At 34.4% G+C, this 15,274-nt stretch overlaps 3 protein-coding genes across 3 annotated transcripts; all 3 read left to right on the top strand.

The window, feature by feature from the left end:
* Positions 1-3,692: 3,692 nt before the first annotated feature.
* On the top strand, positions 3,693-6,381 carry LOC149961097 (uncharacterized). Its single transcript, XM_090157104.1, has 2 exons — positions 3,693-4,624; positions 6,369-6,381. The coding sequence occupies exons 1-2, from the start codon at positions 3,693-3,695 to the stop codon at positions 6,379-6,381; spliced, it is 945 nt and encodes a 314-aa protein (XP_090013230.1).
* Positions 6,382-6,400: 19 nt separating this feature from the next.
* LOC149961096 (uncharacterized) lies at positions 6,401-8,565 on the top strand. The gene is made up of 7 exons (XM_090157025.1): positions 6,401-6,736; positions 6,792-6,872; positions 6,956-7,894; positions 7,965-8,028; positions 8,108-8,279; positions 8,362-8,478; positions 8,541-8,565. The coding sequence occupies exons 1-7, from the start codon at positions 6,401-6,403 to the stop codon at positions 8,563-8,565; spliced, it is 1,734 nt and encodes a 577-aa protein (XP_090013151.1).
* A 5,741-nt stretch (positions 8,566-14,306) lies between these two features.
* Positions 14,307-14,837, top strand: LOC149961095 (uncharacterized). The gene has a single exon (XM_090156917.1). It carries the CDS (start codon positions 14,307-14,309, stop codon positions 14,835-14,837), a length of 531 nt encoding a protein of 176 aa, XP_090013043.1.
* The last annotated feature ends 437 nt before the right edge of the window (positions 14,838-15,274 follow it).

Raw genomic sequence — 15,274 nt, 5'->3', positions numbered from 1 at the left:
TTGCCTGAAAGAAATACCAAAACTTACAGCATATATTAATTAGGTTATTAAATGTCTCGGGTATTACTTTATTAGGAATAACGTCTAGGCTAAGTCGTTTCTAATTCATTTTTTTGCCTAAAATATTTACCACATTCAGAAAATAACTTCTAATTTGGCTGAATGGTCTTTATGAAAATAATATACAGAACTCTTAAATTGATATAACTTTTATTGAAATTTTTATTTGGAATGAAATTTTACTTATAGAAAAGATTTTAGGCTTTACAGAGTGTTTTGGTTTTATCAACCATAAACTTTCTTCGAGTTGGCATTAGGCCGCTTGTTCACGTAAAATATAAGAAGTATATTCAAGAAGTAATTCGTCCTTAATTCATTCTAACTTTTACTAATGGTTTTTGACAAATTCCATTCGCACTCTAATTCCCTTTATTTTTAAAACGCACGAACGGTAAAGACGTCTATTACATATCTAAAATAAAATTAATTACTTAAATACTGTAGATATACTCTTAAAACTCAACTGTAAAATCTTTTTAACTCGCGTTTATATTTAAAAAAAACATTTTTAAAAGTTTTTATCCCTTAAAGTTTTGTTTTGGTATTTGACACGTTTTGTGCATAATTATAAATAGTCTTTATCACAATTAAATTATTGTTACTATTTTAAAAACATTTTGAGCCTTCCTTAAAATTACCCATACATGGAATCTGAAAACCATATTTAGTATTTAAGTATTATAATAATATAATTTAACAGAAAACGTTATCCCGGTTTTTGTTTGTCTGAAGCTTTTTGACTAAATTTTTCCAATTTGAAATTTCTTTTTCTTGGTCCAAAAATTTAAATTATTGTTATCGAATTTTATCCAAGGAGAATAGTATTTCAATTCTTAGCCTAATAGGAGTAATATAACAGACTGGAAATGCCTTTCTTATAATTTGTTTAATTATCCCAAAAAGCGTACTATACAGTATATTACGTGTATGAAACATTTGTACTGAGAAAATCGAAAGACAACATTATCGAAATGTACTATAATTACGGTACAGTTGGCAACGCTGTTTTCGCCGCAAAGTGGTAAAACTGTCTCACCTAAAAGCAACCTTTTCGGTTTTTACCCTTTGACGAAAACTATAAGAGGGAGGGCGGTTGTGAGAGCGTCCGAGGAGTGATATTGCACAACGCGAGGAAACGTGCAGAAAATATGCTAGAGGCGACCACACGTCGCCAGACAAAATCATGGGCTAGTAGGAATAGCCAGGGAATTTTTCCACGCCGCGGGCAATGAAAGTTTTCTTACAATACACTATTTTTCGCCGGATACCCCCCCCCCCTCTTATCAGCCGTCCGCTCGTCCGCCATTACCTGGCACCGCTGGCGGACGATCTAGGCCCCGGCAGGTCTTTGGTGGCAGAATATGGAGAGTGGGGGAGTATACAATAGGGTAGACATAAAACTTATCATCGCCTAATTTACAATATTTTCCCAATATATTTATTAATAAATTTTCCAAATTTAAAAATGTTCGAACAGTATTTTAGGGTCCCTAATTTAAGTTTAATCCCTGTCCAATGCCGTTATTTATAAATAAGGAGAAATAATATGTTGATAAGATTTTTAACATTTCCCCTAAATCAAATCGATTTATGACGTATGAAAAATTAAAAAAGACCCGCAAAACTTATGGTGGATCAATGGTTTTCACCTTTCGGCCACTAGGCTTAACAGAAGCACCGAGTGATGGTCGCTATAAAAATTTAGCAGACGATTTTTAGATTAACTTTCTAAAATTCTAATGTATTTTAGGGACGGAGACCATCTCGACAAAGTCATTTTCTCTTACTAAAATGAAATACATTCTTGGCCTATCTAAATACGTAGAGCTCGGCGAAACAGATAAATTAACCGGTAAAGTTTTGATTAAGCATAAAAATTACGATTAACTGTTTATCCATGGATATATCCACGGCTATATAGCAATTTAACATGTAAAATAATCGTTTTTCCCGGATAATTTTCGTTTGTGGATAAAAATAAATAAAGTTATTATTTCTTATCCAAACGCCGAGCTCTATAAATACGTTAAACGACAATTTTTTTTACACCACTAACCTTTGAATAATATAATTGTTTTCGGTTTAAATAAGCAATCCCAATATACTACGGTCTTAAAAAACTAATCAATGGCTGAGAAAGGTCTTTAAATTAGTATGTATCTTTCAGAAAGACAATTGTCAAACTCGGAACTAGAACTATCATTAAGAAAAACCAAATTTGTATTTTAGAAAATAAACAATAAAATATATTATTTAAAATAAGAGAAAACGACTAGTTTAATGTCTTAGTTTTAATTTTATTAATGAGAATTAGATATAAACAAAAAAAACAAAACCACGACCATTATTGCGTAAGTAAAGTAAAATTTTTATTTACAATCCTTTTGTTCTTCAGAGTTGTGCCGAAACTAGTCGGTTTTTATTGTAAATAAAATTTTGACTTTACTTACGCGATAATGGTCGTGGTTTTGTTTTTGTTTTAAAACTAATTCTCATTACATATACGCGTAATGTGATTTACACCCATACTTAGTGCTTAATATCTAATTGTTTTGGCAAAATTTTCATAGAACAATACTTTTTTTATTGATTTTTAATAGTCAGGTATTTATTTTAGATTATAATGGAGCGGTCAAAAAATGTTCAATTTGTGATTATATTTTTGTTGACTGCATTGACTTTATAAAACATTATAAAGTTCATCGACATACTTCGCGTATGGTTTATTCGTGCTATTACTCAAGTTGTGAATGGCGTTTCAGCAATTACAGTTCGTTTAAAAGTCACTTTCAAAGGAAACACAGGAAAAGACCGGCTAACTCTAATGAATATGCTAACATATGCCAATCTAAAAAATCTTCATTTTCTACACCTGAGCCCCAGAACATTTGTCTGGTCTTTGGATGCAAGTCGACATACTTGGATTCAGTATCGTATATTAAGCATTTGAAAAATCATATTCGTCAAGGAGAACCAATTTGCTGCCCGTTTGGGTGCATTGGCTTGAAGTTTAACGTGGCATCTACATTTGCATCGCATATCTTCAGAAAACACAAAAACAACGACCTCATTAGCATTGCGCAGAAAACGACTGATTTAGATTCTTTGGATACCACAACTGACATCATTGATCCAAATGAAGAAAATGTCACTAATGCATTACTTTCTAATAATGAAGCATGCGAATCAACTTCTTCTGTTGAAATTACTGTTCGTTCACCCGAAGCGGAATATGCCAGAAATTTAGGCTTTTTTACCTTAAACTTGAAACGAAAAAACTGATACCCATATCCACTATTCAAGAGATTGTGGAAGAGTTTCAATGTTTAAAGCAAATGGAAAGTGCATTTTTACTAAATAAATTGAAAGAAAAATTATTGATCTTGAATTTAGATGAAATAACTCAAGCTAATATTTTGCAAACTATTCAAGAGTTCGATCTATTGGAATCCGTAACCGAAACAAATTTTAAAAGCCAATATCGTCGTAAAGTATATTACACAGAAACCCTTAATTACGTTCATCCAATAAAGATCTTACTTGATTATGAGGGGGGAGAAAAAATATTTTATAATTACGTCCCAATAATAGAATCTTTAAAAACGTTTTTGAGAAACACAGAGGTTTCAAAAATGTTGGAATTTAAGAAGCCTACATATGTCAAGAATAAAAATAATTTGATGCAGGATGTTACTGATGGAAAGGCCTATAGCAAATATGAATGTTTCTCGGAGAAGTCGCTAAATCTTCTCATATTTCAAGATGGATTTGAAACAGTAAACCCTTTAGGCTCTGCTAAATGTAAACACAAGCTGGTTGGCGTATATTATACGCTACTTAACATTCCACCAGAGAAAAGGTCTTCTGTTGATCATATTCAATTAATTTCGTTATGCAAAGAGAAGGGCATGAAACTTTTTGGAGTTGAAAAGTTCTTCAGTAAACTAATTTCGGATTTGAAATCTTTAGAGGAAACAGGAATAGAGCTGGTGAACGGAGAAAATGTAAAAGTATCTCTTTTCGGCTTAATTGGAGATAACTTGGGCGCAAGCGACGCTGGTGGTTACCAGGCTAATTTCACTGGTGGCTACATCTGCCGATATTGCGAAATTCAGTTTCATGATATCAAAACTGGTCGTGAATCAACCGTGAGAACAGTTCAATCATATGACCACGCAGTTAATAAACTAGCAAACGAAGGATTATCGTCATATAAAGGAATAAAATACAACTCGCCTTTTAACAGCCTAACTTCATTTCACGTGTGTCATCCAGGACTACCACCATGTCTAGCTCATTATCTGTTTGAAGGCGTAGTAGCTTATGACTTGATGCTTTTTATAACCAATTGGGTTAAAATTAAGTGGTTCTCTCTTAATCATTTTAATTGGTTAATAACTCATTTTAAATATCGAGGATCCGATTCCAACAATAAGCCATGTCCCCAGAAAAAAAATTCGAACAAATTAGCCGGAAATGCATCCCAAAACTGGTGTATGGTACGCATGCTCTCTCTAGTCTTACATGATCAAGTTCAAGATTTTTCTGATCCTGTCTGGAAACTGTACTTGAATTTAAAAGGAATTGTTGAAATAATTTGTTCCCCAAAAATCACAAAGGGAGAAGTTGCAATTTTGATTGGCATGCTCCATGAATATAAATCAAATCTAATAAAATGTTTCCCAGAATATAAATTAAAACCAAAACATCATTATGTCTTTGCACACTATCCGAATCTAATTCTGGAATTTGGTCCTCTGATAAGGGTCTTTACTCTTCGTTTCGAAAGTAAAAATGGAACTTTCAAAAAGTGGGCTAGACAAACGAAAAATTTTATAAACATTACAAAAACACTCGCGGAAAAGCATCAAAAACTTCAATCCTATTTAAATACAGGCACTTATTTTGCGACAGATCTTCTGTACACAGAATGTGGGTCCACATCGTTTGAGGCAGATTTTTTTCTAGCTTAAATGTCACGGAAAATGCCAAACAATATAATTTAAACAAAGCGAACACTATTTGTGTTACCAAATTAGGCTTAGTTTCTCCTTTAGATTTGACAGTCGCCAGCCAGATTTCCCGCACGGTACTGATGAGTTCCAAATAGAACGAAACCGGTCTACCGTTGGAATTTCTGGCTATTTTATTACTCGAAGATCTATTTGATCCGAGTTTCGCGTTTTTTGCTCGAAGACCTATTGGGTACGAGTTAGTAGTATGTTTTTTAACTTCTTCAAATTTGTTTAGGATTTAGCTATATTATCCCTTTTAATTATGGACTAATCTACTTTTTCGCGTATTTTATCATCCTTCTCACAGTCCATAGGTGGTTTCTTCTAACTTAACTTATCGTTTATTCTATTCTCCACCACACTCCCCCCTTTTCGGCTTTCCGTTGCTATATGCAACGCGTTTTGAAATTTTTAATGTTTAGGCTTAGTTTCTCCTTTAGATTTGACAGTCGCCAGCCAGATTTCCCGCACGGTACTGATGAGTTCCAAATAGAACGAAACCGGTCTACCGTTGGAATTTCTGGCTATTTTATTACTCGAAGATCTATTTGATCCGAGTTTCGCGTTTTTTGCTCGAAGACCTATTGGGTACGAGTTAGTAGTATGTTTTTTAACTTCTTCAAATTTGTTTAGGATTTAGCTATATTATCCCTTTTAATTATGGACTAATCTACTTTTTCGCGTATTTTGACATATAAGGGAACAATATACGTAACTGAACAATATATACCTTTAAGCTGTAATGCAGATGATGCTTTCTTTGGTAAAATTTTAACATGCCTAGTGAAAGGAAGTGATGTATTTTTTATTCTTGAATATTATTCTTCCAAATGTAACTTAACTTTGGGTCTTTACGAGCCTTATAAAAATAAAGGAACTGTTATCATTAATATAAGTGAAATTGCAGATTACTATCCACTTCAATGTTATACAATTCGCGGAAATAATTTTATAACTTTGAAACACGCAGTTTATCACCCATGACATATACTGTAACCATTCCCGTGTTTTTCCTAACAAATTATTAATCGGAAAAAATTTAAATAATTGTTAGTTGATATATACATTTTTCCAATACGAAATTAGCATCTCTATTTTTGAGATTTCAATTAATCTTAGTCTGTATTACGAAAATGGCTATTAAATATTATCTCTACCTCAAAATTATCGTATTAAGTCATTTAGATTTAAAATGCTTTTTTATAATATAACTAGTATATAGGCAGATGATTTCAATAGCTTATATAGAATAAATGAAGGAATTCAATTTAATAAATGTCATTTTTGTTTCAGATTGACAGAGTAAATTTCCCATTTACAAAACAATGGCTTCTGTAAACAGCTCCAATAAAGGAAATGATTTAATAAGTTCAAATTTCGATTTAAAAAACATAATAAACTCTGCACTTCCTGGATTATCATCTGAAGAGGAAAATAAAGTGGAAAAACTCGAGAACTGTTTGAGGGAAATGGGTGTTCAATTCTTGGAAGATTTGGTAGAGGTTCGGGAAGTGGACCTTGAAAAAATTATTAAACCTATTCAGGCACGGAAGTTTTTAAAATACATAAAGCTACTGGATATTGACAACTCAAGTGCAAACAATTCGGCGAATCTGAGTTTATCTGATGGTCAAATACCACATTCATCGACCCGAATTCAGGTATATATGATATATAAACGGGATTAAATAATAAATAATCTCGAATAACACACAGGATCTTAACTCAAGTGCAATCAGTTCGACCAGTTTGAGTTTTACTGGCAGACAAATACCTAATTCATCAACCCCGATTCAGGTAATTGTGGCATGTATATGTATATAGCTTGTCAAATAAATAAGAATACGGATGACTTCTTTAAATTTTAATACTTTTTTTAGAGTTTGATGCAGTTCAGCGGAAGAATTCCGTCAAATAAGTGGTATGAAGAGTTCTCAGTACAACGAACGTTTTTCAAGCAAGCCACGTGGAACAATATTTCAAAAGGGAAAAGGCTAGAAGACAAAGAAAGGCGAGAAGTTGTGAGAGAAATAATGAATAATATTTTACACGTCACAAATGAAAGACCAAGCTATAGTCAACTCAAAGAAGTAGCCAAGAGATTCCATCTTAAATATCCCAACGCTATTGTTGATGAAATTGGTATTCAAGAAGTTGATGGAGAGGAAAAAGAAGTATTAGGAGTTGGTTACGAATATTTTGCACATCAACTCAAAAACAAGCTAGAAAATCTATCGCGGGATAAAACTAATGGAATTCCGTCGATGAGGCGTTCTAAAAATGTAAAACAGGCACGGCGCCTACAAAGTGATTTTGTTTCTCCAGATGAAGACGAAATTGAAATAGCCACTTCCGCTCAGAAAGAGCTACAGGAATTAATCCATGAAATAACTCCTTCGGTAGAATTAGTTAAACAAAAGCTTAAACAAAGTTTTGTCTTACAAAGAAAAGACATTTACGCGCAAATGGAAGGGGAAGATTTATGCAAAAATTGGCCTTTCCTATTTGAAGATTACGGCATAAAACAATACTTACAACTACATCTAAAAAAGGACTTAGTCGGTTCGGTTAAGCATTTTTTTGAAGAAAAGGGCCGAAATATTTTGGGGTATTTCTTAAAGCTTACTTTACAAACATCTACGGAGGGTCAGTCGAAACCAGCAAAAAGAAAACAGGAAAAAATAAACAATTTTAAAGAAATTGTTAGTTTATATGATAAAAACTGCGAAATTGGAAGTCAAAACTATGTGGCAACGATCGTCCTCTGCATTATGTCATATTTTAACGAACCAGTGGATATTCTGTTTCCTTCATTTCAGGTAATTATTTAATGTTAAGATAGTTATATAGACGTAATTGAAAGTTTTCTCACTCTTTGTCATATTGCAGCCAGGCACAGCAAACGAAGAAATTATTAAAATTCTTCCCATGCATCCAAGCCTTGCAGTAGCCGGTAAGCATCAGCGACAAGAGTATTAGCGTTTCTTTAATGTAGTTTTAATTCAATTCAAGAATTTCTTTTTCAATTTTAGGTAAACTCAGTGATGGAGAGTTGTTTCTGTTGGCAATGGATGGAAAAGTATTAAATAATCATTTGCCTGGTCAAAAGTTAAGCGAAGCTATAGGTGCAGTTTTCGGGCTCTATTATATGGCTAATATTGAATATCCTCAAGAATGCAGATGCACTTTGGAATTCTTACAAAGGTAATGCAGTCAAAAAATTTTTAATTGCTTTTAATCATATTATCTATTTAAATTTAATGTTATTTTTGCTATTTATCTACAGGTTTGGAGCCAAGATTAATCCCAAAGAGTCAAAGAAGTTACATAAAGTAGCTCCGATAAGCCAAAAAGTTTTAACATTAGTCAACAAAATATCGAAAAATGATTGGTCCAATGAATGGTAAATGCTACATTAAAATTTTATTTAGTCTATTGTTTTAATTATTTATGTCTATTATTTAGTGATTTTCCCGGTGAAGATATGTGAAATTACGTATTGACTAAAAATAACTTAAGTTCGAAACAATTTAATTCAATAAATCCAAAAAATCATTCTATCCATAAATTTTTTGTAAACATAAGACTTTTTTCCTTTAAATTGAAATGTCTTTTTTTTAATAAAATTTAACTAATCTTAATATGAACGTTAAAAATTATTTACGGTATAAATTTAGCTGGTTGTTAAATAGATAACTTCTTACCACTTTTAAATATGGGATCAGTAAAAACATGGTTTTCTTTAAAGCATTACTTAATTTATATTTTGGATTTTCATTAATAACCAATAATATTATATTAACGTAAGAGTGTTTTTGTACTGCATGGAATGTATATTTTAGATCATCGTTACTCCAAATTTTTACATAAACAGAAGCTGTTCGAATAAATTTTAGTCATATTACGTTCAACCATCTGTAGTTTTTAAATATTTTGGTAAGATATAATCCGAAAAACAGTATGACACGTTTACTTGACAGCGAGAAATAGTAGGTAGACAGCCAAAAGCATTCTTAGAGTGTGGAACAAAAGTAATTATAAGTCAGGAAAATAGTAAGGTTCAGTCATGGGCGCGCCAAGTATTAGTTGGAAAAACAGTAAAATCTATCATAAAAACAATAAGAAACTGTATTAAAAACATCAAGGTTTAGTCCAATAAACATAAGAAAACCGTAAAAAAAACAACGCATCTAAGTCGAATTAACATTAGCAAACCGTTAAAAAAACAGCAAGTTACAGTCGGAAAAACCGCTAAGTGAAGTAGATAAAACCTTAGGAAACCTTCAGAAAAACAGCCAAGATAAGTCGATTAAACATTAGAAAACCGTAAAAAAAACAACGCATCTAAGTCGAATTAACATTAGCAAACCGTTAAAAAAACAGCAAGTTACAGTCGGAAAAACCGCAAATTGAAGTAGATAAAACCTTGGGAAACCTTTAGAAAAACAGCCAAGATAAGTCGATTAAACATTATAAAACTGTAAAAAAACAGCAATGGTAAATAGAATAAACATTAGGAATTAATAAGAAAAAAGGTGCTGAATTTGTAAAATTAACGGTAGCGTTTTTGTTTTATTAACGTTGCGCACCTGCTGTATTTTTTACAGTAACATGCTGGCGTTAACTTTGGCCAGCACATTACTGTTTTTTTAACGGCATTATTTTTGTGTGTGTGGAATGAATATTTTAATTTGGGAAAAACAATTTATTGTTTTATATTATATGCTAGTTTTAATAATTTTAAGGTTAATGCTCGAATTAAGTTCGATGCTTAATGGATTGCGTGCCTTTCTGCTGGCCAGTCTTTGTTGGGCGAGCAATAGAGGACGTGAAATAATTGGTTAACCACAGGTAGAGTTGACCTATTAAAAAATTTATTACTATTGTGAAAGTTCATTTTTTATTAACAGTATATTTAAAAATTAGCTAAAGGGTTTAGCTGGTGCATGATTGTTGTGTACAATGAATAACGAAACGATGGAGGTGGGTGATTCTGTGTTCGATATGGCAATCGAGAGGATGCTTATTTATTAAAGTTGACATATGTTTTATATCGAACCAATTGAAAAATAATCTTCTACTACCGTTTTTATCTGATAAATGTATGATTTCTAAGGAAAGCGTTTACCCTCTTACCTAAAGCATTTGGATATTTAAAAACCGTTATTAGAGGCGTAATAAACCATATAGGTAAATACATTTAAATAAAGGCATCTGTTATCGGCAGCTATTCTAGACTACAAGACAGTGCTTTAAAGCACGAAATCGGTCTTCTGTAGGAATATCTAGTTACTAGCTTTCTTTCTCAAGTGGTAAACTTTTCTATTCAAAGCAGTGCATATCCCATACGGAAGTAGTGGATATACATTTTATTTAGGAATGATTTCCAAAATTGGCGCAGACTTGGTTCGTAAATTTCTATCCAAAATGTGTTATATACTTGATCCAATTAAAACTTATTGGAGAGAGGACCCGAAAAGATAGCTCTTCTACTATCACTCTAATTGAAATACTTTGGCAAGATGTCTTCATGGCGGTATAAAATATCTTTATGAAGCCGAAAATTTAATATCGGTAATTGTTTTTCATCTAATTGATTTATGTATTTCCAATTTCTCTTACTTTGAATAGTAATTTTAAATTACGGCTTAAATAGATTTTCAAATTCAAATATTTATGTATTAATTTCAAAAGTTATCATTTGTTTTCTTATTTTAAAAATAAATAATTCATTAAATTGCATTTAAATAATCTGTTAGAATTGCCATCAACTAAATGTTTGGTGGTGGTATTCATTATGATGAACGCTTTCTCCGCTCAGTTTAAGACTGCTCTAATGGTAAAAGGACCTGACGACACCACGCACTCCGTCAAAGATCTCGCGTACGGGCCACACGTTCTTATTTCATTTCGGAAGGGCGGTGATTATGTACAGCAAATGTTCAAAGTAAGATAAAACCAATTGCGATAGAAGCTTCCATAAGGTAAATAATGCATTCAGATGACCAGATAATATGTAATTGCACCCCGTTTTGGAAGAAAATTACGCCCATCCACCTTTTCTAGTATAATCTAGAATTAATAATCTTAAGCACCGGACGTTCCAAATAAAGGGAAACTCTACTAAAAAGTTACATTGTACCGGAGATGGAGTGACACGTGGGCAAATGTGAAAACGCCCACCTTGGCCGTGACCAAATTTTGCATTGAGGGCTAGTGGTTTGGAACCGAAGGGGAAATCGTTGTTTCCCTGCGAATGCCAGCGGATGAGTTGGTGCTATCGAAATTTGTATTCTTAATTTAAAGAATTTTTAGCTACTTGTGCAGATATATTGAATAGAAATTAAAACAAAAAGGAGTTAAAAGTAACCCCAGAAATTTTTTATTAAAACATAAAAAAAATTATTTAAGACCGACTAGTTTAAATCCGTGTTTTAAACTAGCATTCAAAAGTGATTTCAATGCGAATTTAGTCAAAGTAATGGACACAGGAGCCTAAAACGGACGTTCCATGGTGCATCCACGAATTTGATTCTTCTTTAACTTAATCTCTAGGAGCTACTATTCGTACTTCGCCTTTCCTCCTAGGTTAAAGGAAGATGATTCATCAAATCTCTAATCATAATATACGCTAATGCACATTTCGTTGAACGTGAAATGGGGATTTAAAAGTAACTTTCTACCGAAACCTTTAACACACTTTATACTGACTTTAATTGAAGTCATAAACGTGTTCATTTGGGTCATGGCTTCAATTCAATCAATGCAATTAAATTTTTTTTATTATAAAGATAAAAAATAGATGGCCAAGTCATTAAGTGGTATTCTAGGTAACGAGAGAGCGGATGCGTTGGCCAAGAGCGCATTAACTAATCAGGTGATCCATTCTATTAAACCCGACATGGGTAGTATTAAAAGTATTTTGAGGGGCATTACCAAGAGGCATTGGCAGAGTAGTTGGAGTGCCAGTGATAAAGGCAATGTTACAAGGAATTTTATTCCAAACGTGAGCGACAATGCGATCAACGCTAACCACTTCTCAACGCAGATTCTTAGTGGTCACGGCAAGTTTCCTAGCTACTTGCATGGTTTAGGACATGTGCTCAGTCCTGCCTGTATTTGTGGGTCAGATACAGGCAATTCTGAGCACTACTTAGTTAATTGTCCTCTCACTCTCCATCTGGTCCCTAGGGGCAACCTCGGAGATATGAAGCTCACAGAAAAGATGGTTGTTTTCGATAATGTCATGCGTTTCATAACTAGCAACTTCGGGGACATCTGTCCAGGTTGATGCAAGTTATTTTTATTGTTTTTATTTTTACACGCCGTTTTAGAGGTTTTATTCCTTTACCCCTTTTTACAGGGTTTTTATACATGTTCCTTGTGCTATGGTTTTACTTTTTAACAAAATAAAAAGAAATTACGGGATGCGTGATGATGAACATCCGTGAAAAGATACAAACTAGTTTGTATAACTTGTGGTACCCCCAGTAGTGCCTAGCGGAACTGGGGGTATATAAATACTATAATCTGATGTCGGCCACAATCCAGTATCATTTGCGCCAACACGAATATTAGAACTTAAAAGTTTGCCAATCTATCCGAGAAGGGTTATACGTCGACGATCTCCTTTCACGAGAATCTGAAGTGAAGTCTGCGTATCAGATGTCGCAAAAAATGAAAGGCTTGATGAGTTCAGTAGGAATGAATCTGAGGAAACGGCGGAGCAATTCAAGCGAACTTCAAAAGGAATGGAACCGAGACAATCCGACTGACACTAGAAGTATCACCTTTACTAATAACACCCATTATCCTAATGTTATTAAGGTCCTTGGTCTCACTTGGCGACCTGAAGATGTCTTGACGTTCGACCTGAGCTTACTAATGGCATTCTTAGTCTCCAGAGTGTGTACAAATAGAGCTGTTCTTCAATGCGTCGCACGTATTTTCGATTTAATTGGATTTCTTTCCCCCTTCGTAATCAGGATGAAGATCATTTTCCAACAACTTTAGCAACGTGGGATATCCTGGGATTCAAATCTACCAGAAGATATCTCAATCAAATTCGAGATATGGACTGTATAATTACCTTTATTGCATCAAATGCGAATACCTCGTCACTTTTACTCTGGAGAGTCAGATTCTTCAATCGATGAATATGGACTTCATGTATTTTGCAACGCAAGTGAAGCAGCATATGCGGCAGTAGCGTATATTCGCTACGTCCTAAAAATGGTACATGATGGGTACATTGGTTACTTCGAAGAGGAGGGTTTCTCCGCTGAAAAGACTTACCTTACCGCGTCTTGAACTCATGGCCGCAGTCCTTGGAGCCCGATTGGTGACGTATTTAAAACCAATTTTCTCTCATATCTCGCACATTCGTTTATGGCCAGATTCCACCATAACTCTGTATTGGATCAAGGGTCCCTTGAATAAATGGAAGCCCTGGATATCGAGCATCCGAGATACTGAACCGAGGGTGTGGAATCATGTCAAGGGAAAAGAGAACCCCACCAACTTACTAACCAGAGGTATGAGAGTCGAGGGATTTTTTAACCGTAAGATGTGGTGGAAAGGACCAACGTGGCTGAGCTTAGAAGAAAGCGCTTAGTCTACTGATACTACTACGCCGATCGTAGATCTCGATGTCACTGACGAACTCCGACCTAATGTTTTTCAATGTAGCGTGTCAAGAACTCCAGAGCAGCGTATTGTTGTTGATCTGAACTGCTACAGTTCATTCTCCAAAGCCAAAAGAATAGCCTCCTGGGTTGTCCGATTTAAAGGGTACTCCAGAAAGACTAAGTTAAGACAACGCGGTCCTTTGACAACAGAAGAACTGAAAAAAGGTGAAAAACTGCTGGTGCGCCAATCTCGATGGGAAGATTTATCGGCAGAAACTCGGGACTTGTCGTTGGGGCGAAGGCTTACCGAAATATCGAAATTGTACTCTTTGAACCCTTTCCTCGATCAAGATAAACGTCTACGCCTTGGCGGTAAATGGGAACAATCTGACTTTTCCTGTAACGAAAAACATCCCTATATGCTCATGGGCAAAAATCGTTTGTCGCATTTTATTATTCTGTTTCATCAATTAAGACTAATGCATTCTGGTCTTAGAGATACTCTTCGAGAAGTTTTGGATCATTCGTGGACGTCAAGTACCAAAAACTATTCTTCACAAGTGCGATAAATGCAAACGTTTCACCGCCAAGGCTGGGACCGTAGATGTTTGCGACACTACCAAGCTCTCGAATAAGCGAAGCTCCACCTTTCGACCGAAGTGGAATAGATTTTGCTGGCCCTCTTCACGTTAAAACTGGAAGCTCAACTACGAAGGCTTACATTGCGCTCTTCACATGTTCCGTCACAAGAGCTATACATTTGGAAATTGTGACTGATCTTCCTACGGAAAAATTCTTACAATCTTTCCGCAGATTTATATCCCGACGAGGTGTACCAAGTTGTTTATACTCTGATAATGCGCGTACATTCAAAAAGGGTGATCGTGACCTTCGAGGACTCTGGGCTAACCTGAAACACCCCCCCCCCGTAATCGACCTTTTGAGAGGACAAAGAATAACGTGGCGTTACATCATTGAGGGAGCAAGCTGGTGTGGTGGTTTCTACGACCGGATGGTGAGGTCAGTAAAGTTGCCTTTGAAAAAAGTTCAAGGAAGATCTGTATTAGGCAACGAGGAATTGGGAACCATGCTGACAGAAATAAAGAGTAAAATGGAGGCTAATTTTCAAGTTTAATGGTGCGCCTGATTCAAGTGTAATTTTTCTGTACTCAATTTTCGCTTTCAAATCGTTCAAAAACTTTTTTTAAATCCATCTTTCTGATTCCTGAGACTGAGAGTATGTTGAATAACACGCCACTATAAAATTAGCTGCTGCAAACCGAATTATTCAATTAGTGGATTTCGTTTACTTATTCAAATGAGTGTTTGTTTGGCACTTTGAAAATAAGGCTAAAATAGCAAAAGTAAAGAACCCCTTTCGTGTTTACGGATAATTAAATGGATAAAATATCATTAATTTCCTAATTTTCTAAAAGGTTTGTTTTTATATTCCAAGCTCCTTATTTAAATTGAAATATGTGAAGTGTCACAAAAAACTCGATTTTCACATTGGCCTCAAACGTTTGACGAAGGCCAGTGGTTTCGACTTTAAATTGGCGAAATAATATCATT

This window comes from Leiobunum rupestre, chromosome 1 (genome assembly GCF_980474605.1).
Source record: "Leiobunum rupestre chromosome 1, qqLeiRupe1.1.hap1, whole genome shotgun sequence".
Taxonomy (NCBI): domain Eukaryota; kingdom Metazoa; phylum Arthropoda; class Arachnida; order Opiliones; family Sclerosomatidae; genus Leiobunum; species Leiobunum rupestre.
The sequence above is the reverse complement of the archived record's forward strand: the minus strand, read 5'-3'. Positions and strand labels throughout refer to the sequence as shown.

Bases quoted from the DNA above. Each gene is read 5' to 3' on its own strand.
- LOC149961097 (XM_090157104.1), top strand. From the start codon at position 3,693: ATGTTGGAATTTAAGAAGCCTACATATGTCAAGAATAAAAATAATTTG.
- LOC149961096 (XM_090157025.1), top strand. From the start codon at position 6,401: ATGGCTTCTGTAAACAGCTCCAATAAAGGAAATGATTTAATAAGTTCA. The intron at 6,737-6,791 runs GTATATATGATA...AATAACACACAG, and splicing joins ATTCATCGACCCGAATTCAG to GATCTTAACTCAAGTGCAAT. The intron at 8,479-8,540 runs GTAAATGCTACA...TCTATTATTTAG, and splicing joins AATGATTGGTCCAATGAATG to TGATTTTCCCGGTGAAGATA.
- LOC149961095 (XM_090156917.1), top strand. From the start codon at position 14,307: ATGTTTGCGACACTACCAAGCTCTCGAATAAGCGAAGCTCCACCTTTC.